Raw genomic sequence first — 23,985 nt, forward strand, 5'->3', positions numbered from 1 at the left:
CTTCTTTATCCAGTCATCTGTCGATGGACATTTAGGCTGTTTCCATGTCTTGGCTATTGTAAATAGTGCTGCTATGAACATTGTGGTAAGAAAGTGGTTTCTTGAGGTAGAATTTACTCCTAGTGAAGATGCTGTGAAGGCTGTTAAAATGACAACAAAGGGTTTAAAATATTACATAAACTCAGTTGATAAAGCAGCAGCAGGGTTTAAGAGGATTGATTCCAATTTTAAAAGAAGTCTACTGTGGGTAAAATGCTGTCCAACAACATTGCATGCTACAGAGAACTTGTTCATGAAAGGAAGAGTCAATTGATACGGCTTCATTGTTGTCTTATTTTAATTAATATAGCAATATCCAGGTAACCTGTTTTTTCTATTGAGTGAATTTGGTAGATTGTGGTAGTCAAAGGAATTGGTCCATTTCATCAAAGTTGAATTTATGTGCATAGTATGTTCAGAGTATTTCCTTACACTCCTTTTAATATCTGTGTGGTCTACAGTGATATCTCCTCTTTCATTCCTATATTGGAAATTTGTGTCTTCTGTCTTTTCTTCTTTGTCAGTCTTGCTAGAGGTTTATCAGTTTTACTGATCTTTTCAAAGAACTGGCTTTTTGGTTTTTATAGGTTTTCTGTTTTTTGTTTCCAATTTCAGTTGTTTCTGCTCTAATATTTATTATTTCCTTTCTTCTTGCTTTGGGTTTGTATTGCTCTTCTTTTTCTGTTTATTTTTTCCCTTTTGTTCTTTATTGATCTTTCTGCAAGTTCACTGACCTTTTCTCATATGCTGTTAAACCAATCTAGCAAATTTTTATTTCAGATATTGTGTTGTTCAGCTCTGTATTTTCCATTAAATTTTTTTCATTTTCTCTTAAGGCATTCTTCTCCTTCCCAGCGGGGGAGGTGGTGAGTAAGGGCTTCTGCTATGCAATCAGAACTTGGAGATTTTGAGAAAAGGACCGCCAGTAATTAAATTGGAATATCTAATCTGAAAAACAAATTTTCATTTCCTTCTGAGATTCCTCATCTGGGCTACCATTATGACTATGTTTTCCTTTAAGTTCTTGAATGCATTTAGTTCATTTCTTTAAAGTCTTTTTTTTTTTTTTTTTAATCTTTTCATTTGTTTGTTTTCTGGGTGGGAGGTAATTAGTTTTATTTATTTATTTTTTAAATGGAGGTACTGGGAATCGAACTGAGGACTCATGCATGTACTTTACCACTGTGCTATATCTTTCCCCACCTTGCTTTAAAGTCTTGTATGGTAATTGTAACATCTTTGTTATCTTGGGGTCTATTTCTATTGGTTGCCTTTTCCCCACTTTACTGTGGGTTACATTTTCCTGTTTTTAGGAAGTCTTTTAATTTTTGATTGTATATTAGACATTTTGGATGATACATTTTAGCAACTTAGATTCTATTATCTTCCTCTGAAGAATATTCACATATGTTCTATCAGGAAGTTAAAATGTTGGCTGATTGCCTTGTACTTTTGCTGTCTTGATGTTATACTTTGTTAGGTCATCCATGGGTCCCGAGAGGACTTCATGAGATTGTCTAGGAGACACACTGGAAACTCAGCCACTGTGGGTCCATCTTCCTAGTCTGAGTCCAGTACCCACATCTGGCCCACTGTCCCCTCCCTCTGAGCTCTCAAAAAAAAAAAAAAAAAGAAAGAAAGAAAGGAAAAAGCAAGCAAGCAAGCAAGCCAACCCTGGAGGCCTTGGTCCCTTAAGTCTATCTTTAGCCCTTAATTTTAGAGTAAATCCTTTGTTCTGGGACATAATATTTGCCCCTAAGCTGTGGTCCTTCTGGGGTTTTAGTGGAAAGCCTAAGATGTGTACCAAACCCCTCTACTTCAGCAGGATTCAAATGACAAACTCTGTGTACTCTGTGGTCAGCAGCAGCTGAAATCTCTGTTCTTCTTTTTTAAAAAAAATTTCTTTTTAGCCTTCTACCTGCAAACAATAGAGGGCTCAACTGCACTGGCTTAAACCAACAGGAGTTTATTTTTCTTAAAAAAAAAACAAATCTAGACATAGGTGGCTCCTGGTATTGGGATCAGAGATGCAATTAATTTTATAAGTGGGTTGCTGTCATTCTTTCGGTTTTTCTTCATGGTTGCAAGACGACTGCCATACCTTCAGTTATCTCATTAATATTTAAGGCAGGAAAAAGAGGGAACTAGGCCAGCAGTGTTATTCTCCTCATATTGGGAAAGCAGAAGCTTCCCCAGCAACCTCCTCAGCATGTTTCAGTCTGAATCTCACTAGTCAAATCAGGAATACACGGCCACCCTAAGTTGAAGGGAAGCTGGAAAGGTGGTGAATAGGATTTCACAATTGGCTCGGACCAATTAGCAATTTTAGATAACTTTTTTTTTGATACCTAATTTGACTTAGCAGTCTGAGGCATTTATTTTTTAATTTGAGATTTTTATTTATTAATTTGTAATACTGACATATAACATTATTTTCAGGTATACAACATAATGATTTGGCGTTTGTATATACTGTGAAATGATCACCGTAATAAGTCTAGTTAACATTCGTCACTATACATAGTTACAATTTTTTTCTTGTGATGAGAACTTTTAAGACCTACTCTCTTAGAAACTTTCAAATATGCAGTACAGTATTATTAATTATAGTCGCTATGCTGTACAATACTGTGATATAGTAGATAGTATATCTTGGTCTCTATCTCTGGTTCCTGGCACAGAGCTCCTAGGACCCATGTAACTTGTTAAGTAATAAGAACACTAGGAGCATCTCTCATTCTAATATTGGTCTTTGGCCACCGTTCCCATTGCAAGGGCTCCTGAAACCCTTGTGGTGTCTTGTTCTAACAAGGTGATTCTGGGTGGGCTCCTGCATGCTCTGAATGAGGGCTAGTCACTAGAGAGACCAAGCCATGACTAGAAGCTCATCCCACATTCTCTTGAAAAGGGAGAAGAGCTGAAAATGGAGTTAATGATCCATCATGCCAATGTGATGAAGCCTCTATAAAATCCCAAAAGTACAGGATTCACTGCTCTTGTAACCCTCCTAGGCCTTTCCTTATGTGTCTCTTCGTCTGGCTGTCCATCTGTATCCTTTATCATATTATTTAATAAACTGGTAAATGTAAGTGTTTTCCTGAGTTCTGTGAGTCTCTCTAGCAAATTAATTGAAACCAAGGAAGGTGGTCATTGGAACTTCTGACCTATAGCTGGTTGATCAGACACATAGGTGATAACCTGGCCTTGAGACTGGCATTTGAAGTGTGTGTGTGTGTGTGCATGTGTGATGGGGGCAGTCTGGTGGGACTGAGCCTTTAACCTGTGGGATCTGAGGCTCTGTGAAGATAGTGTCAGAATTAAGTTAAATTATGGAATACTCAAATGGTGTTGCAGAGAACTACTTGATGTGGGAAAAAAATCACAATTGGTGATCAAGACTGAAGTGTTTCATGTGATTACTAAAGAAGACACACTAGGGAAGAACTGGGGTTTTCCCTACATAGGAAGAAAAAAAGCTGAATTTTTCCCATTTTAGTTACATTCCTATAATTTATTTTATAACTGGCAGTTTGTGCCTTTTGGCCACCTTAACCTATTTCTCTCTCCCCACCACCATCCATAAGATGTTCGTTTTTCATTGATTTGTAAATCATGGCAAAAGTAATACAGTTTTAACCTAATTTCAACCAATATGAAATCAAAGTAGAAGGGTAAATTCTCTTTCTTTTTACTCCTTAGGATTAACTACTGTGTGTAGACATAGATATACAACCATATACTGCACGTGTTTATAGATGTAAAGAGTTTTCTTTGCTCAGAAATGGGAATTAAGCTATATGTAATATTCTGCAACCTGCTTTATTCACATGACATGTCGTGGACATATTTCCAGCTGTGACTTATTTCGAATGTCAGTGTTTATATTAAATTGCATTTTTCTTTATATTCTTTAAAAACATTTATGATACTTTAATATATTGGTATTTAATGTATTGACATAAAAATATTACATGTATTATAAAATATTTTATATACACAGATACAAAAATATCTGTAGGCCCACTTCCCTTAGTTTAAGGGCATTATCATTATCAATACCATTAAAGAACTAACTATATAATCTCTTCCCAGTCTGATTTCCTTTCCTGTCCCTCAGAGGTAACTAACATTCTTATATGTGACTCCTGGTATTCATGTACAAGTTTCTTCCAAGTGCTTTCTTGAAGCGGCATTGTTGGGTCATAGAAAATGTGCAAGTTCAGTGTTACTGAATAATACCATACTGTTTTCTAAAGTGTTCCAATGTGCTGTATTTTAGAAGACTATTGTATTAGCCCTGAATTACTTAAAAAAAAACTATACTTGATTCTAACATAGTTAATCATTAGAAAAGTTGTTAGCTTATAAAAATGTAATCTATAGAAAACCTTTCAGGGGGAGGATATAGCTCAGTGATAGAGTGCATGCTTAGCATGCATGAGGTCCTGGGTTCCATCCCCAGTACCTCCATTAAAAACTAAATAAATTAAATAAAAACCTAATTACCACCCTCTCCCCCAAAAAAAGACTGGTTAAAAAAAAGAGACAAAACAGAAAAAAACCTTTCAGGAACACTAGTATTACCTATATTTCTAATAACCAATTATGATTAAAACTTTGTAAAATAATTCGCTAATTTTTTTAGTTATTTAATATAGTTATTTAATATTCACTGCCCATAATGAGTTTCTAAACTTTCCTCAAAAAGCACATAGGTATCTTTTCACATGTTTTCACTTCTTTCACACTTTTTAATTATCTCTTCATTATACTGTACTGTATTTGGTTCACATGTGTTATTTAACATTATTCCCGAAGAACAACCATGAAGCATAATTTATCTAGTTTTGCCTTGTCTGGCAAAATTACTTCCTGATTGTGACCACCTGTTAACTTTCTTTGGACAACTCTTTTTTTTTTTTTTTTAGTGGAATGTGCTCTAGCTAAACAATGTCTACTACAGTGCCCCCTCGTGCCCACAAATGTTAATACAGATGTGAATGTGAGGTGAGTACAGGGACAGATTTTATTCAGTATAAATGTTTTATCTGAAATCTGTTTAGCAGTAAATATCTATGAGATATGAATAAGAGCAAAAATGAACTCTTCTACTTTTCACATTTATTGTATTTGGGTTTCTTTTTCTGTTGAGGTAAATTCTCAATTACCATTTGATGTTTAACATCGTGTTTCCTTTATTAGACATTTCTAAATTACCACAAAATATAAACAAGTTCTTGATTGTTATTTTAGACCCCCTTATTTTGCCTTCCTCCATTAATCGTATAATCTTTTACCTCATATTTCAAAACATCAAAATTCTTCCTTTTCAACCTTCCTCCGAACCATCTCTGGCAGATTTGGGAGAAATTAAACTGATGTGCCCCAAACCTGCAACCATTTTCTTACTAATGAAATCTGAGAATATTGAACTTCAAAGGCACATCTGATCAAAGAGCATCAGGACTCTTGTCTCTGGATAGGGTCGTGTTTATTGAGGGGTCTTGTAGCAAAGGGCAGGAATGCTGTGACCAAGTGTTCTGCTCCAGGAATTGCAGCCCCTTTGCCTGAATGACCAGCTTGGAGAAAATTGCAGAGATGACTGTCAGCATCTGAGGTTTCAGGTTGTATTTTAGGGTAAAACTTCATTGCCCAGCTCCAGCCAGCTGTGCCCAAAGATAAATGTTTGGGGGGAATCACCACTTATTTATTGTAGTCAACATAAAAGTAGCTGGGCAAGTGACACCTAGAAGAAGATAAGATGACAAAAAAAAAAAGCATTCAAAGACTCATTTTGTCATTTTTTTTTTTTTTTTTGCATTTTAGTTGCGCATATAAATAATTTTTGAAGTTCTCTTGGGACCTTAATTCCTACAAGAGCATAATGCCGAACGTGGATTTCAAAAAAGGCCCCTAAGGGACTTTCGTTAATTGCAAAATCAGTGCGGAGGTCCCTCACTTTCCTAACGTATCCTTATCTCAAGTGGTGGTGGCTGTGGAGAGCACTGCAAAAGGTCGCGAGCTCTTTCCTTCTTCCTCCGCGAAGTGGGGGTGGCGTAGCCCGCGGCTTTGCAGGAAAGCGTCCACGGCTGAATGCAAGTCTAGGTCCGCAAGCACAGAGCCCCCGAAAGAGGAGGGGGCGGGCTCAGGGAGTCCCTCCCTCAGGGGCGGGGCCAAGGGCTTCTTCCCAGCCCGGCTCTGCAGAGCGGAGGTCTGCAGCCTCCAGTTTAGTTAAGTATATGCAAAACCGGCCAGAAGCCGCCGCACTTATCAGCAGATCTCATATGATTGTTTGGTAAAGGCTCTGCCTTCTGCACAGGTCACCTCCCTCGGAACTCCGCTACTGAACGTCCGAGCCAGCCCTCGCTCGGCCCCTTGCAGTCGGAAGGTTACAGCCGTGAGAGCCCTGGAGGCGGTGGCGGCGGCCCAGGAAGGAGCTGCAGCGCGGGGTAAGTCCAGGCTTGTGTCGATCTCTCCGTTTGCCCAACTTTCTGATTGACCGACCTGCCTTTCTACACCCAGGGCCTCTGTGATTCAACATTTATTTTTTTTTAATCGGGATAGGTAAAATATTTCATGGGATTTCAAGGCTTTCTTTTCATCCGTTTACATTTGAATGATATATACTTGAATGATATATATAACAGGCACCACTGGTGCCTGTTACCCAACAGTATGAATGAATGATGCAATCCTACATAGGGGAGTCATCAGTACAAGAGCAGGAAAATCTCCAGAGTTTGGAGTTGCAGTGTCTGACTTAGTCAACATCTTTCCCATTAGAATTAGAATTTTAAGTAAGTACTTACCAGATACATTGTTGTAAAGATACAGCTTCAAGCTGGAAATTAAATAAATAATTTTCATTCATTAAATTTATGTACAGTATTTTCTTTCTATGTGACTTGCGCATTGTGTTTACTCTTTAAATATTTGACCAGTATTGGAATGAGGATCCGGGGGAAGAGAAAGAAAATCCAAGATTTCTATGTTGTTACAACTGCCTGGTAGGTTTTCAATATAATGATCGTAGTCTTGTCACTTTCACGTTCGGAAACAAAGTAGTCTGGACGTTTTAAGTTTTCAACTTATTTGATACATGCCTAATAACTTTTTTTAATCTAACGTTTTATGGATGTATAACTTGATGCAATGATATGCACCCATTTTAAGTATATATTTTGATGAATTTTGACATTATACATACTTATAATCACCTCCACAATAGAACACATCACCCCCAAAAGTTTCCTAGGGCCCCTTTGCAGTCAGGTCTCCCCACCCCTAGCCCTACTGACCTGATTTTTGTCATTATAACATTGTTTGTATTTTCTAGGGTTTCATATAAGCAGAATCATATTGTATGTACTGTTTTGTGTCTGGCTTCTTTTGGTCAGTATAATTTTTAAATGTTTATTGATGTTATAGCATGTATTAGTGATTAATTTCTTTTTATTGCTGAGTAATGTTCCGTTCTAGGGATATACCACAATTTGTTTATCCATTTATCTGGTGGACATTCTAGCTTTGGGGTATCACAAATAAAGCTGCTTTGAATGTTTCATTTCTCTTGTATAAATCTCCAGGAGTAGGATTGCTGACTTTTACGGTAAGTACATGTTTAATTTCTTAAGAAAACGCCAAACTGTTTTCCAGAGAGGTTGTACCATTTTACTTCCCAACCAGCAATGTGTAACAGTCCTAGTTGTTCCGTGTCCTCACCATTACATGATACTGCCGATCTTTTTTATTTTAGTTATTCTTCTTTTGAGTTTGTTTGCACATCTTTTTTGAAATGTCTGTTTAAATCTTTTGCTCACGTTTTAATGGACTGATTGTCTCGCTGAGTTTTAAGAGTTCTTTATTCTAGGTGCAGGTCCTGTAATGATTATATGTATTGTGAATATTTTCTCCCATTTTGCAGCTTGCCTCCCCCTACCCATAATGGTGTCTTTTGAAGAACAGAAATTTTTAATTTTGATGAAGTCCAATCTATCATTTTTTCCTTTTGTTATTCATACTATTGGGGTTTTATTTAAGAAAATTTTGCCTACCTTAATTTCTCTACCTCATCTGTATAGCAAGTAGGTGTGTATTTGAGTGACTTGGAAAATGTATTTATTTAAGGCCTTCTGTAACAACAGAAACAAATGGAAACATTAAATAAATGTATTTTTAAATTATTTTTTAAAAGGTTGTTATATTAGCTATTTTTGCATAACACATTATCCCAAAACTTAGCACCTTAACATGACAAACTTATTTGCTTATAGTTTCTGTGGGTCAGAAATCTGGCAGCTGGCCAAAGTCAACTTATCTGAATACTTTATTGGGGGACAATCTGATTCCTAGTCCACATACCTTGTTTGCAGGATTTAGTTCCTTGAGGGTTGTTGGACTGAGGGCCTCAATTCCTCACTGGCTGTTTGCTGGAGGTCCCCTCAGTTCTGTCACTTGCATCCCTCATAGGGCAGCTACCAACATGGCAGCTGCCTTCCCGCAGAACAAGGGGTGGGGGTGGGGGGCTGGGGCAAGAGAGAAGTCACAGTCATGTTTTTTTTAAAAGAGTAACTCAAAAAAACCCTACCACTTTTATTTATGGATTCACAGGCGGTTGCACAGAAATATACAGGGAAGTCTCATTCATTCCTCCTTCCCCCGAGGCCAGCATCCCAAGGAACTGACATTGACACAATCCATAGAGCTTGTTCAGGTATCACAGTCACACAGGCACTCCCTTGTGTCCCAGCCTAATTTTGCAAGTACTATCCTATCTCCTCTGTCTTATTCTGTTCACTGGAAGAGTCACTAAATTCAGTTGGTGATCAAGGGCAGGGGACTACAGAAGAGTTGGAAATGCAGGAGATGGGTTCACCGTGGGCCGTTTTAGAGGCTGCCTACCACAGCTGTGCATTTTCCTTCCTGCATTTTAGAAGTCTTGTAGTTTAGCTTTTGTGTTAGGTCTTGATCTCTTTAGAGTTAATTTTTGGCATTGGATTGCAGGTTAGGGAAGAATATAAATTCCAAGATTTCTGTATTTTATTACAACTACCGGGTAGGATTTCAGCATAATAACAATCAGAGTCTTGTCATTTTCATGTTGGTGAAACAAAATAGAAAGGAGTTTTTCACATAATTTAATACATGCCCAGTTTAAAAAAGGGTCAAGTGGCAATGTATGCATCCCAAATTAGAAGAGAAATAGAGCAGGCCTTTGTAATTAAAACAATTCTCTTTTAGATGTAAATGGACCGAAAGAGAAAGAGTAAACTATATTAAAGCAGCAAATTGGAAATACTCCTTTTCTTGTCCTGCCATTCTGGGCAGTGGGTCGTCTCTTAGGAGCAGTAGCTTCCGGTGAGGGCTGCAGCTTAGCAGCCGGCCTGCAGGGGAGTGGGATTCGGAACACCTGCAGAAGCTAGTCATGCTCAGCAGAGTGGGGAAGAAATGCTAGACTTACATCCTCAGGTACGAGGTTTTGAGCACACCTTGTACTCATCCTTCACAGGAGCAATACCCTGTATGACTCCAGGGAGGGAAGGGGTACGCAGTACCCTGAGTTCAGTCAGGGCCGTGTTTGAACCTCCTGAATGATGTATTTCCACTCTGGCTTCCTTCCTTTGTCAGTCTCTGCTTTTTCTTGCCCCATATTCTTACCTATTTCTTTTTAGCTCTTTTTTTCTTCTGAGATTTAGCCCTTTTATCCACTTCTACTTACAGTCTTAATGATGAGGATTATAATTCGAAGTTGTTGGCTTTATGCCCTGGTTTCTGGCAGCAGGACTCCTCTCTGACTGCTCTTGGAATGTTGTGGGCTTTCTCTCCTCATTTTGAAGACAGTGGGGGCTTTGCAGAGCCTGTAATGTACCTGTGTTGGCTTCTCTGTATTTACATTTTGTTCTCCCAACAGCTCCTCTTTCCCTTTCTCTCACCTGTGTGCCCTGCTAATCAGGTGTGTTTCCTATCAGACCTGAAGCTTTTGCAGAATTGAAGCCACAGAAAGGAGTGAGTTTCCTCCTCTGCAGTGCTTGAGGCAGCAGAAGCCAAGTGTTTCCCGGGGGACGCGGTCTTAGGAGACTTTGCACCCAACCCTTCTTTGGATTGGTCCTACTAGGAGGGAGAGAAGCTGCGCAGTCTCCCTCTTTTCTTCTCCTGTGTCTGGACCTTGATGTTCATTTCCCCGTTCTCTCTTTCTAGGCTCTTACTTTTGCAGAACTCACAAGATCTCTCAAAGAAGTGTGTAGTCAGTCCTTTATATGTTGCATTTTTATTCAGGAAAGAAGCAGGAAGAGAAGAGTGTCACCTCCTAGGAGTCCAGCACTGGAGAAACGTGAGTCCAATTTGTCTTTTGTTGTCACTGTTAGAAGTTTGTTTATCAGTTAGCAGTTTACCCTTCACCTGAATAAAAAAAAAAAAAATTGCCTGCTGTAACCTTTGTGGTATGCATAAAATCTCAGGTTCCCTAAAGAATAGCTGATTTCTTAAAAATCATAAAATGTATTATAAATGCATTGGCCAGGAACCGTAGTCCTAGAAACAGGAAGGCTTTTTGACTCTCCTCTGATCCAGAAACTTCTCAAACTCCATTGAGCATTGTTTCAGTGCCTAGGGGGCCTGAAACACTCACCCCTACAACCAAAGCTGCCCCAGGTGATGCCCACCTAAGCTTTGTTCTCTCGGCCGTGCTACAACTCCACAACCCCTGTACCAGCGTGTTTGTTCTTACACAGGTGAAGGTAAGAGGTCAATCCTAGCAAAAGGGGAAGTTGGAGAAGATAATCTTAGATGCCTCTTGTGAGATGCTTAGATGGAGAAGTTGGAAGAAAGTTTGTTTGGGCGAGGAAGTTTTTTACCTCTTATCCAAAATCAGACCTCCTGAGGCTGGCCCTGAAGGAAAACTTGCTTTAGTATTTTGAGAGCTGGAAGTGAGGAAGGGTTGTCAGCTGTGGCTTCTTTACCAGTTGGCCCTCTGCTTCCCCAAGATGAGCCACTGGGAGCCAGGTGGCTGGGAGCCCTGTCCTGAGCTACAGAAGGCAGTGGTCCAGCAGTCGGGACTGAGCACAGGCCTGGTGGAAAGACCAGGATTGCTTCCAACCCTCCATTCTGTCCCCCTTCCCCACAAGGGCCAGATGCAAGGGGTCCAGAGTCCACTCTCCAGCAACGATTTTTCTTTGTGTGAAATTCTAATGTACACAGTTTACTTTGAAGCAACTGAACTTACTCAGCAGATTTTCCCCCCTGTAGCTATGAGAATTTTGAATGTGTATGAATCATGAGTCACTTCTGGTGGAGACAGTGAGAAAAGAGGGAACCAGAAATGAGCAAAGAGGCAGAGCATTTTGCAGTGTGGATTGGGAAGTGGTGAAGGAAGCTGAGGCTAGTTTGCTCTGCAGTCTGAGCAGGCGAGTGAAACCCGTGTAAGCCAAGGAGGGGAGGCCACATCCCCGGCTTGAGCATGTGGGCAAAGTGAAGGTTATACAATCCAGGGAGGGTGAGGAGAAAGAATCAGCTTTCCACGGAAGTTCAGTGTAATGTTTGCGTATGGCTGTTAGCGTAAGTGACGCCGTCTTGGTCCCCTGCAGTTTCTCCTGTCCGTCCACTGACCCTCCCCAGGACTGTCCTGTGCAGTGAATCAGTTCTCTGACATCTAGGGCTTTGCGGTTAATAGACATCTTTAATAGTCTTTAGGACCAGGTGGCCTCTATGCTCTGTTAGTCCCCAAACAATGATGAAAACCTTCCCTGACGTATTCCCAGTACCCATGGACTAATTACCCATTCATAAGTCTTGACTTATAAATGCCTATCCTGTTTCCAAGGAACCACCCCTAAAGCCTAGGTTAATTATAAAGTTGTCTCTATGGCCCATTGGTGATGGGGAGTGCAGGTGTGAATGCATCCAGATTGTCGTCTGCTGGATCCAGATCCCACCCTGTGAGTAAGTTACCCTTTTGTAAACTCATCCATTGATTATATGGAGCTGTCTGCTTTGTTTTTTGGGTCTTAAGATGCCTTGTCAATTTGGTGGGCACTTTTCATTCCCTTCGTCCTCCAACAGTTTGTCTCAAACACCCTATTTTTCTCTGTCTTTGGAACCACAGTGCAACCCAGGATGCGGGTGTCACTCAGTCCGAAGTCGGGACTAGTGTTAACCTGGGGACGTGGCAGTCAGTCCTCACTTCATGTGAGGAAGTGTACGCTTCCTTTCCTATCTGAGGCTTACGTTCCGGTTGAAGCTATTGCTGGTGTCAGCGGTTGGAAAGAGGCTCAAGTCGCTGGCTTTTCAAACATGAGCAATAATGATTTGTCTGACCGTCCCAGCGAGACTGGGATCCTCTTGAAGATAGTACCCATTCTGTTCTTCTCAGGTCTTGTGCTAGGCATAGAGTGGCACTGTGGGCTGGCTTCATCTCCTTACAGCTTTGAGGCTGCAGGAGCCTGCTGTTCTCAGGAGTATTGCCCGTTCTTGTATCACCTCCTGTACATTCTTACAAAGTTCCTTAGCCCATCTTGCTTGTCTCATTTTAGCTCCTCTTACATCATTTGTTTGTCTGTTGTTGGCTTCCTCTGCATTTATAAATGGCTCATTCTCCATGCTCAGTGGACTTGCATTGCATTAAGCACTGCTTTTCTGCTGCTAGACTGCTTTCTTCTAGGCCTTCCTTTATAGTGAGGCTGCCTAATCTTGTAATATTAGGTTGATTCCCTTGGACCAGAGCAAACGGGTGGTTTCGGAGCCACAGAGAGAGTGGGATATGGAGTTCCCTGGCTTGGTGGGAATTTGACCATTTGTGAAGCCTGTTTCTATCTGCTTGTCTCCCATAGAAAGAATCATCACCCGCTGTGGTGTACAGCTCCCAGAACTTTGGTTTGAATCTTGTTGGAAGTCGTTGACATTTCCTGGGTCCATGTTAGGTTCTTAACAGTGCTTAACCTTATTTAGTTGTGCTTAATTTATCCATCTCTTTTATGTTGTCTCTATGTATTTGAGATCCAAGTTTTCATTCTTTGGCCATCACTTCAGAGCCGTATGACCTTGGGTAAAGCACTTAACTTCCTTATACTTCTGTTAGTTAATATGTGAAGTGGACGTATCAGTGCTGTTCATGCAGAAGGGCATAGGGCTAGACCCAGATAATGGTTTTGAGGGTCCTTAGCTTTAGAATATATGATGTTGATTCTGCTTCTTTGTCATCATTGCTGGTTGAGGATTTTAATTGTAGGCTGATAACATACTAAGTCGAAATTGTTCTATTGAGAACAATAATCTACTCAATTCTGTGTTAGTTCTCAATAACTGCTTAGATTCAACTCTGATTCATGAAACAGTTCCTACCCTGAAGGAACTCACACTCTAGAGAGGAATGGGAGCGATTGTCTGTAGGGGTTGGGAAGGAGATAGTGTAGAATAGGGAAAATCATTTAATCTGCACCTTAAACGATAAAGAGGAATTTGCCCATTAGATGTGAGGGATTGGGTGATTTCAGGCAGACAGAGCAGCATCTGCAGAGGTATAGAGGACTGCAAAACCACGGCATGTTTAAGGAACAAGAACTCCTCTGTATTCCTTGAGCATAAGGCGTGGGTGGTGTATGTGAGTATTTGTCAGGGGAGAAGAGCAGTGGGGAACAGATTGGTGAAATAGGTAGGATCCAAATCATGAAGGGCATAAATGAATAACAGGGAGATTATGTTAATTTACATGCTAATGATGAGGAATGGATGAGCAAGGCATCCTGAGGTCTGATGTGATTAAGTCTCAGCCTGATGGTTCTACAGTCCTCAGCAGCCAACTTGAATACAGGCAGACACAGTAGTATAGTTAAAATTAAAATGCTAATGACTATGTTCAAAAGAAAGTCTTTATCTTTTAAAAATGTATACTGAAATGGTTTTGTATGAAATCATATGATGTGCTTGGAGGTAAGTCACACAAAGGTGTGAGACTGCAATTTATAATAAGAAACGTGTTTAGTCTTGTCCCATTTCTGGCACACAGCTCCTAAAACCATTGGAATTGCCTGTGATGAGAACGATAAATGTGTCTCATGTTAATGAGGTGACTTTTGGACTCACCTAAGGATGGTGGCTGTTTGCCATGAGAGTGAACCATGTGATTAGAGGGTTAGAGCTTTCGGCCCTGTTCCCCTGACCTCTGGGGAGAGGAGAGGGCCTGGAGGTTGAGCTTAGTCAGCAATGACCGGTGATTTAATCAATATTGCCTTTGTGATGAAGCCTCCATAAAAACCCCAAAAGGACGGGGTCTGAAGAACTTCCGGGATGGTGAACACATGGAGATTTGGGGAGAACTGCATGCCTGGAGAGGGCATGGAAGCTCTGTGCCCTTTCCCCATCCCTTGCCCTGTGCATCTCTTCCATCTGGCTATTGCTGAGTTATGTCCTTTTGTGATAAACCAAAGATCTAGTAAAGTTCTGTGAGCCACTCTAACAAAGTAATCAAACCCAAGGAGGGGATCGTTGAAACCTCTAATCTGTAGCCAGTCTGTCAGAAGTGTGGGTGATAACCTGGACTTGTGACAGACACCTGAAGTTTGTGTGTGTGTGTGTGTGGAGGGTGGGGGTGCAGTCAATCTTGTGGGACTGAACCCTTGTGGAATCGGATGCTATCTCTGGGTAGACAGTGTCAGCATTGAATTGTAAGACACCCTGCTGGTGTCCAAGAATTATTTGGATGTGTGGGAGCCTCGCCCCCACTGTTGGAATTAGGGTGCAGAACCCTTTTTGGTGGAGTTGTTGATGAAGCAAGATTTTGCTGTGTCTATTGGAGCAGGTTGGTAAATACATGCAGTTAATGTATTCAGTCTTGCTATTTTTGTATCTATTTGAAATTTGCCACAATAAAAAGTTAAAAAATAAAGGTTAGGTGTGGGTATGTAATTCACAATGGTATCATTTTATTTATTCATTCAACCCTCAGAAATTAATTGAGGATCTACGCAAAAGAGGTTTAAAGCAATAAATGTTCTGGAAAATTTTGGATCTTAGTATAAAGCGCTTGAAATCCAGGAGTGGAGGTAATATGCACATAAATAAATTTAAGATAAGTTGGAATATTATGAATTCCATTTATTCAAAATAGGTCTACATAAAGTACTGTGGAAGTTCTGGAGAGAAGTTTTGTTTGTTTGTTTTAGCTCAGAGGAATCAGGAAAGATTTAATAGTGAAGATGGCACTTGAGCTTTATTCATTCACTGAATTCAACAAGTATCATTGAGCCCTACTGTGTGCCAAATACTGTTCTCAGTCCTCAGGATCCAGCAGTGAACAAAGCTGATGAAGATGCCACTCTTACAAAATTTACATCCTAATGGGGGCAGGTAGTCAACATATAATAAACATAAGTACATTTTATCCTGTGTTAGATAAAAAATGTTACAGAAAAAAGAAGGAGGGCATCGTGAGGGATAATAGTAATACTGAGGGTAAGGTTAGGGAGGGGGGTTACAGGGATAAACAGGGTGATCAGGTTGACAGGTGGGCAAACTCTTGATGAGGGAGTTGGCCAAGTGGACATCCAAGTGATGAAAATTCCCACTGAGGGCACAACTGGAGTGAAGGCCTGAGTGGGAAGCCTGCCTGGTGTATTTGCAGAGCAGCAGGGGGACCAGCGAAGTTGGAGCAGAGTGAGCGAGGGGAAGAGAGGAGTAGGAAGTGAGGTCAGAGATGTAACAGGGAGGGCAGGATGGTGGTGGCGGTGGTACCAGTACCAGAGTTGGGTGGCAGACCTTATAGGCAATCATAAGAATTTTGGCTTTTACTTTTAGTAAAATGAGCTAGAAGCATGGCATGATTTGGCTTATAGCTTTCAATGATTACTCTGGCTGTTATGTTGAGAATGAATACTAGAGGGTGGGGAAACTTTCAAGAGGCTGTTGGTACAGTCTTGGCAAGAAACACTGGTGACTCAGGCTAGAACCATGGCAGTGGATGTGGTGAGAAGTGGTCAGAGTTCAGTTAGATTTTAAAGGTAGAACCAACCACATTTCCCAAAAGATTGGATGTGGGATTTGAGAGAAAGAGAAATGCCAAGGGTGCCTGTAGAATGGAGTTGCCATCAGGGGAGAGTATTCATGTTTTTTAAAAAGAGTTTTGTGTGGAATGGAGACTTCATTCACAGTTGGGTTGATAATATTAGGGCAGAGGTGAAGTTTCTATTACCTAACTAGATTCATTGATTTACCCTCTCTTGCCCCTCTTCAGTGGGTCTCCAATGAAACTTGTGTTTCCTGTTTGAAGTCGTCTCTCTTAAAGGCTCAAAACAAGGCTCAGCAATCTTTTTCTGTAAAGGCCAGATAGTAAAATTCCAGGCTTTGCAGGCTGCGCACTGATGCAGCTACTCAGCTTGTTTGAGGTGGTTGAAAAGTGGCCACGGACACACGAGCCACGAAGGTGGCTGTGTTCCCGTGGAGCTTTATTTATGGAGACTGAATTTTATGTAATGTTCATGTGTCACAAAATATTATTCTTCTATTTTTTTCTCAACTATCTAAAATGTAAAAATCATTCTTTCTTTATAAGGTGCACACACACACACAAAAAAGATGGCAGGCTGGATTTGGCCTACTGCCTGTAATTTGCCAACCCCTGGCTTAAAATATGTATTTTTTTCAGGTCAACTTTGAACTGGATCATTCTGCCAGTTGAATGGATTTGACATTAGTTCCAAAGTGGGTTGGCCAGCTCCTTTGAGACTGTTTGTAGCCACTGCCTATTATAAACATAGGTGATTTGCCTTGTCTGTATGACCTTCTACATGACATGTTAGTCTCTTTGATGGGAGAGTGGTCTAGATGACCTCTAGGATCCAGTTCACCCTTAAGGTCCTAGTCCATTGATTTTCTTAAGGAACAAACAAACAAACAAGACTCAGAATTCATTTTGAAACTGTCTCCCGTAGCTTCTGCAGCACCGTGGTCTCCTGGTTTCTTCTAGGACCCCTCCATTCCATTTTCCTTTCCAGGTTCCTGATTTGATTGTTCCAGTCCTGCGGGTTCTGTCCTCAGCCGTCTTCTTTTTCCCTGTCTCCACTCTCTCTGGTGACTTTCATCAGGCCATGCTTTCAGTTACCACCTCTACGCTGGCGACTAACAAATGTGTGTCTTTAGCTTTGACTTCTCTTCTGAGCCTTTCCAGGTTTCCTGTTACCTGAAAGTTGAAGTGCAGACTCGTCAGCCTGGCCCACACTGACTCCTCGTGCACTGCCTGGCAGCTGGACCGAGTGGTCGGCAGCCTCCAGCGCGTCCTCCATTGTTCTCCCGCCTCGTCTTTGCCCTTGCTCTTCCCTCTGCCATCACTACCTTCTCTCCAGGCTGCCGCCTCCCTCCCCCTGACTCCCGGCACACGCCAAACTGACACCTGCCCTTTGAGAGCCCACTCAGAGGGCCACTTACTCTTCAAGATTCAGCTATGCCTGTACCTCTTGGAAGCCCTGTTTTATAGACAAGGTTAAATGTTGTCCCTGTGTGCTCGTATATTTTATGCACATTTCCGTTTTAGCACTTGCCTTATTGCTGTAATTATTAGGTCAGAAGTAGTTGCATTATCTGTTGAACATCAATATATTTACAAGTTGGTAACTTCCCTCGACTGAATTCTTGGGAGCACAGTTTGGGTCCTGCTTGTCTTTGTAACCCCAGAGCCTGACAGTTAGAAGGTGCTTAATTTGTGTTAAAAAATGAATGAATCCTACTATATATAAAATAGATAAACAAGGTCCTACTGTATAGCACAGGGAACTATATTCAATATCAATTGAATTATGGAAAATAATCTGAAGAAAAAAATATATATCCAAATCACTTTACTGTACACCTGAAACTAACACAACATTGTAAATCAACTATACTTCAGTTAAAAAAAATGAATCCATGAATACACACTTATATGGGCTACACTGACTTTGATACAAATCAAAATATATTGGCATTTATAGGCAAAAGTAGACTTTTTTATGATTGTATTTTATGTCTTTAAATATATTTACCTCTTTCTGTTGTAGGAGGAAAATTCTTTCAAGGATGGTGTCCCACTCAGAGCTGAGGAAACTTTTCTGTTCTGCTGATGCAGTGTGCTTCGATGTTGATAGCACAGTCATCAGAGAAGAAGGAATTGATGAGCTGGCCAAATTCTGTGGAGTTGAGGACGCTGTGTCAGAAATGTAGGAACAGTATTTATTCACCTTATGAAATGATAAAGAATTGCAAAAGAAGAGTGACTTTGGGGTGACATGCAGGACCAGGGCCGCAATTCTCTGATTTTAGTCCCTGGCTATGGAACGTGGGCACTAGGCTTTTTCTTCCATCACTTAGAGCTGTATTTGGTAGTGTACATCCATCCAACCATCCATTTATACAAATATTTATGGCAAAAAGTATATTTAAAATATTTGTCTCTGACAAACAAATTTGGTTGACACACTCTTAGCTTAGTCAGGGGAGTGATGACCATAAGTAACCCAAGAAGATGACCTGGCGGGAGGTGACCTCCAGGGATCCAGTGCTTTGTCATAGTTGAAAGTGTGGCCTTACTGGTTTGCTGGAAACTAGTTTTCGCTCAGCGTCTCCCTGTGGATGCCTGGGTGAGGGTCCCTCCCTCCCTCCTGCAATCCTCTGTGCCACCCGCAGTCACCGGATCATGGACCATTTCATGTTCCGCTTCATTTGATGTGAGAATACCTGGCCTTTGGTTTCTTTCTTGGTTTACAAAACCTCATGGCTTCCAAGGAAAGTCCCTGTGGATAGTGGTTTTCTCAGCTCACTGGATGGTGTATTTGTGGATGCAAAGGACATGGCTACAAACTATCAATGTGATTCTCGAGCAAACCTCCCGTAGTTTATCCCAGGCCTCACTCCCATGGCAGCGTAGCATGTCTGTTGTCCAGTGGGGCTCTAGGCAGCACCTTCCTCATGGGTGGATATTTGAGGAGCTGGGGAGGGTAGGTATGTAAGCCTCGAGGACAGCTGACTCGGCTGGCCTGATTGTTGGGTCTTCCTCCTAGGACACGGCGAGCCATGGGCGGGGCAGTGCCTTTCAAAGCAGCCCTCACGGAGCGCTTAGCTCTGATCCAGCCGTCCAGGGAACAGGTGCAAAGGCTCATAGCAGAGCACCCCCCGCACCTGACCCCTGGCATAAGGTAAGGAGGTTCCCAGTCTGGGCACGCTGTCTCCCTGTCAGCACCTACCTTTTGGGGCACGTCCTCTCGAGGGCATCTCACCATCGCTTTGGAGCTCCCTTCTGTACGGTTCTTTCAGCGCTTTCACATGGTCTTGTCTGGCTGGTTGGTCCTGCCCGTGTATGCCTTCCGTCTCCCCAGGGAGAGTCTAAGCTTCCTCTTCATCCTGTGCTTCTAGGCCCACGGAATATAGTTGTGGAACGGTTTCCTAAAGCTGTCAAGCCCCACCCATTGATTTCTAAGTACATTTAGAAAAACGTATATAAAACTAATTCCCTAGGCAATGTCCCTTGTCTGCTGTAGCTTGGGCAAACGCATTCAGGAGAAAAGGTATGTTTGAGTTTCTTTTTCATATGTTCTCTTTTGTATTAATCCATGCTTGGTATTTTATGTCTCCTTTTTGTAGGGAGCTGGTAAGTCGCCTACAAGAGCGAAATGTTCAGGTTTTCCTGATATCTGGCGGCTTTAGGAGCATTGTAGAGCATGTTGCCGCAAAGCTCAACATCCCGTCAACCAATGTATTTGCCAATAGACTGAAATTCTACTTTAATGGTAAGACTCTAATGGTAACATTTTCCCCTTCTTTTCAGTTTTAGTATTCAGTATCCTGAATGTGTTTTGGAATGCAGCTTAAGCCAGATAGCATCAGAGTTAAATGCTGAGACAAAGGATTCTCTTTACCAATGTCTTTTGCACCTTGGTTTCCTCTGCTCTGCAGAACAGACCTAGGTTGTCCTCTCTCCTCCCTTTAGTGTCCATTGTAATCATCCTGTCTCTGTATAAATGTCTGCACTTGGTAAAATGTTAATTCCTGTGTAACACATGTGACTTGTTTTGTTACGCGTTATATTTCAATTTTATGACAGCTCTCCTGTATTTGAACCAATTTAGACCCAGGAAGGAGAGTTAATTTGTGAGCAAGTAACTGCACTGCAGCTGCCTGTGGAGACACCTCCTGGCCCCTGTCTGGACCATCACAGAGCCACCGCTGTAGTTTTCTGTCATCTCAAGATGTCTCCAATTATGTCAAGTGGTGGCTGACACTTTTAAAACCAAATAATATTAATTTTAAAAATTTAAATGTATTAATAGAACACTTTTGAAGGGTCTATAGATAGAGATCATTTTAAAAAGAAGTAGAGAGTAAGTGTGCTGATTACTGTAAGAATGGAAATAATCAATCAAATATAAATTGGTATCACCTCATAGATGAAATTATGTATTAACTTATTTTAAATGAACATATTACTATTTCATGGTGTCCTGCCACCTTAACAAGTTTTGAGAATTACTACACTGGAAGCTGATGGGATAAAACTAATTTATCCCAAGACATTGATGATCTGAAGGAGTAACCTTGACAAGAGGTATTTGTAACTTAAAAGCAAAGCTTGTTCATTCTGAGGAGTCAGTGTGGAAGCCCAGGCTGTGTCACTTTACTGAAGGCCATTTTTAGCTCTGTCAGTGACATGGAAGTGAGGATACATCTGTGCAGAGAAGCTGGCCCTGGCCCTGGCCCTGCCAATATAAATCTGCAGATCTTTAACACGGTTTCAACCGCTCTTTCAAGGTGAATATGCAGGTTTTGATGAGATGCAGCCAACAGCCGAATCTGGTGGGAAAGGAAAAGTTATCAAACTGTTAAAGGAAAAATATCATTTTAAGAATATAGTCATGATTGGAGATGGAGCCACCGACATGGAAGCCTGTCCTCCTGCTGTATGTATTAAGCAAGTTAATTTTTTTGTGGTTGTACTTTGATTGTAGACAGCTGACTTAGCACTTGCTGTGATTTGTCAGAGTTAAGCAAAAGCGTATATAATTGTAAAATAAAAAACACAAATTCAATCTCATATATTAATTGAATTTTTGCAAACCCAAGAAAGGTTGCAAGTAAGGAACTTAGAAACTTTTAAAAACTTCCAAAGATCCCTTATCCCTGCAGGTTGACTGCCACCTCTTAGCCCAAGTCTGTGCTCAAGAAGGTTTGGCTTCATTTCCATAAATAATGCAGCTCTTACACTATAACCAAAATGTTAATGTTGTTTTATATTTGATAAACTATTTCCTCATGTGTTATTTAATCCTCAACACAACCCTCTGACTTAAAAGTATCATCTCCTTTTTGCTGATCAGGGAACTGAGGCTCGTGGAGGTTCGATGACGTGCCCGTATTAAAGTATTTTATTCTTCTGAGTTAACATTGTTTTCTGAGACTAGCCAGGAACGAATGCTATAGAGCCAGTGTCCTAAATATCACGTGTCCATTTCCTGTAGGACTTGGACTGTATTACCTCATTCTAACTTACACTGAACCAAAAATATGGTGGTGAACATTTTACTACCTAGTTTCCTGAGATCTAAAAATAGCCATTGTCTCTGTCAATGATTAATCAAAGGTGGTTAAAGAATCTTCTGGGATCCTTTTAACATTACTTGAGTCAGTTCAAGATTAAATTTTTTTTTCTTTTTCTATTTTAATGGAGGTACTGGGGATTGAACCTGGAACTTCGTGCATGCTAAGCATGCGCTCTACCACTGAGCTATACCCTCCCCCCGGATAGCACGTTCTTAGATGATTTATAGCCGACGTCAAGGTTGACTAAGTAGTGAACATCTGGCTGGTTGAATGAGGAGTACAAGACATAAAATGCAGGGTTCTCTTGGGGAGCCCCCAATCCCAGTGTCCAGAAAGAACAAAATTACAAATTGCAGGCAACCCTACGAGTCAGAAGATGACACAGCCAGACTGAACCAAGAGAAGGGGACGCAAGTGCAGGTGTGTCGCCCTTAAAGTTGGTGAGAGGATTCCATGACCTAAAGGAGTTTAGCAGCTGCCACATGGAGGCCTGGCAGGACTAAGGGGAGGAAGTTTTCAGAAGGAGGGGAGGTGGCTGAGCACAGTAAGGATGTACTCATACTCGGCATAGTCCTGGGCTGGGCTCAGGGAAGGGGCTGCTGGAGAGGGCTTTCTCTTTAGCCGGAGAAGAAGACTCCACATGCCAGGCACTCTGCTGTTACCTTTAGGTCATGGGGAGCCCTGGAAGGCTTCTGGACCAAGAAGGAGAAAGTCAGTGTGTTAGGACAGCTGAGTTGGTGCTGGCTTGCAGGAAGGGCTGCCACAGAGGCAGGAAGCTCAGTTAGGGGTTAGAAATTTAACTAAATTTAACTGGAAGGTTAGAATCTAGATTTTTGTGTGCCCCCCCCAACCCCTGCCTTGTATGGTATGAAAATAAAGAGAAAGGGCAAGTAAGATAATTTTGTGCTTCTAAATGAGTGTATACAATGTCTGTATCCTGGCAGAAAAAGAGAAAATACTATTTTAAAAATTATTAACTGAAAGAAGGTATCACTTAGCAGAAATGACTGAAACAATGTAACTTTAGGTAATTCTAACAATGAAAAGTAGCATGCTGCTAACAGATACTGGGGTTGCTGCCTCCTTCAGCCCAGAGTAACACACATCCCTGGGGGGAAGGTCCCTCAGGCTCACCCAGGACACCAATCGGAGGGACCTGCTCTGGTCCTGATTCCAGGCCTGGGGGTGGGGCGGTGAGGGTTTGCACGGCACACCAGGTTTCCCTTTGATCTTTCCTCTTTGAAATCGCCTGGCCTGGATGTGATCCCCCTCCAGTTTAGAACGCAAGACGTTTACCATCTGGTGTGGTTTTACTTTTGTAAGCAGTGGTTTTGGTTTTAAGAGGACTTCAGTTCTTAGTTCAGCTGGGTGGACCTGCAGCAGTGGTGCCCAGACTCATTCATTCACGGGGCAGGAGGAGGTGAGGAGGCTAGCAGGCTCATGGGGAGCTCGGGAGGGAGGCGCCCCAGGTGAGGCTGGGCACACCTTTCTCTGCATGAGGAGTTTATTCTTTCAAACAACATTTATCGCCCCTGGCTGCTGCTGTATCTTTTTTTTTTCTCTCTCTCTGTTTTTTTAAACTATTCGCCTCTCCTTTTTTTCTTCTTCCTTTTTAGGATGTTTTCATTGGATTTGGAGGAAATGTGATCAGGCAGCAAGTAAAGGACAATGCAGAGTGGTACATCACTGACTTTGTAGAGCTTCTGGGAGAACTGGAAGAATAAGATCAATTTTTATACACTTCATGACAACTTCAGGTTAATTTTTTAAAGTTATACAGTTTGATACTGTTTGCTTACAATTGTCTATTACAACCTAATATATAAATTTGGTACTGATTATCTGTACTTCCAAATAAACTTCCAGTTAGGGCTCCTAGAAAATTGTTGGTTGGTTTTTTAAAACTGTAGTTCCAGTATTATGATGACCTGGAGAGTTTTATAATCTAAATTCTTTATGTATTTTCCTAGCTGTATTTTATTTGGAGCCTTTCAAAGGTGGATAGTAAATTAAACATCTTCACTATTGGCAATATGGATTAGGCAGCTCTAAGTGAAATTGGTTTTCCCTTTGATATATAAATAAAGTTTTATCCAAGTATCAGAACAGAGGTGTAGAATTTTCAGTTCTGCCTGCCATGTAGTTCAGTATCCAGTGTTTCAAGTACTTTTAAGTGTTTGAGTGGAAACAACCTCCAGGCATGGAACCACGGAGCACGAGCCCCCTGAGCACAGGGCATAGTGCCTGTCACTGCGTCTCCCACCTGGTGAAGCGCTGGGTGGGAGGGATGGAAGCGCTTTTGTTACATCTTGGTGTGTATCATTTAGGGAATGTTACAAAGGCCTTAAAAAAAATGGAGGCTTAAACAGAAGTACTGACCTTAAAACGTGGATA

At 41.3% G+C, this 23,985-nt stretch overlaps 1 protein-coding gene across 5 annotated transcripts in view; it reads left to right on the forward strand.

The window, feature by feature from the left end:
- Window positions 1-23,697, forward strand: part of PSPH (phosphoserine phosphatase) — a 29,488-nt gene extending 5,791 nt beyond the window's left edge. For 2 of the 5 annotated variants that reach the window (XM_032460369.1, XM_032460370.1), the window contains exons 2-8: window positions 6,359-6,488; window positions 10,315-10,369; window positions 18,060-18,218; window positions 19,059-19,193; window positions 19,639-19,784; window positions 20,803-20,951; window positions 23,208-23,469. In XM_032460369.1, the coding sequence (XP_032316260.1) occupies window positions 18,079-18,218; window positions 19,059-19,193; window positions 19,639-19,784; window positions 20,803-20,951; window positions 23,208-23,315 (678 nt within the window). In that variant the 5' untranslated portion in view covers window positions 6,359-6,488; window positions 10,315-10,369; window positions 18,060-18,078 and the 3' untranslated portion in view covers window positions 23,316-23,469. Of the gene's footprint in view, window positions 1-6,200; window positions 6,489-10,236; window positions 10,370-18,059; window positions 18,219-19,058; window positions 19,194-19,638; window positions 19,785-20,802; window positions 20,952-23,207 lie in introns of those variants that run through there. The other 3 variants (XM_006181471.3, XM_032460371.1, XM_014556548.2) reach the window with 3 other exon arrangements.
- Window positions 23,698-23,985: the final 288 nt, after the last annotated feature.

This window comes from Camelus ferus, chromosome 18 (assembly GCF_009834535.1).
Source record: "Camelus ferus isolate YT-003-E chromosome 18, BCGSAC_Cfer_1.0, whole genome shotgun sequence".
Lineage (NCBI taxonomy): Eukaryota > Metazoa > Chordata > Mammalia > Artiodactyla > Camelidae > Camelus > Camelus ferus.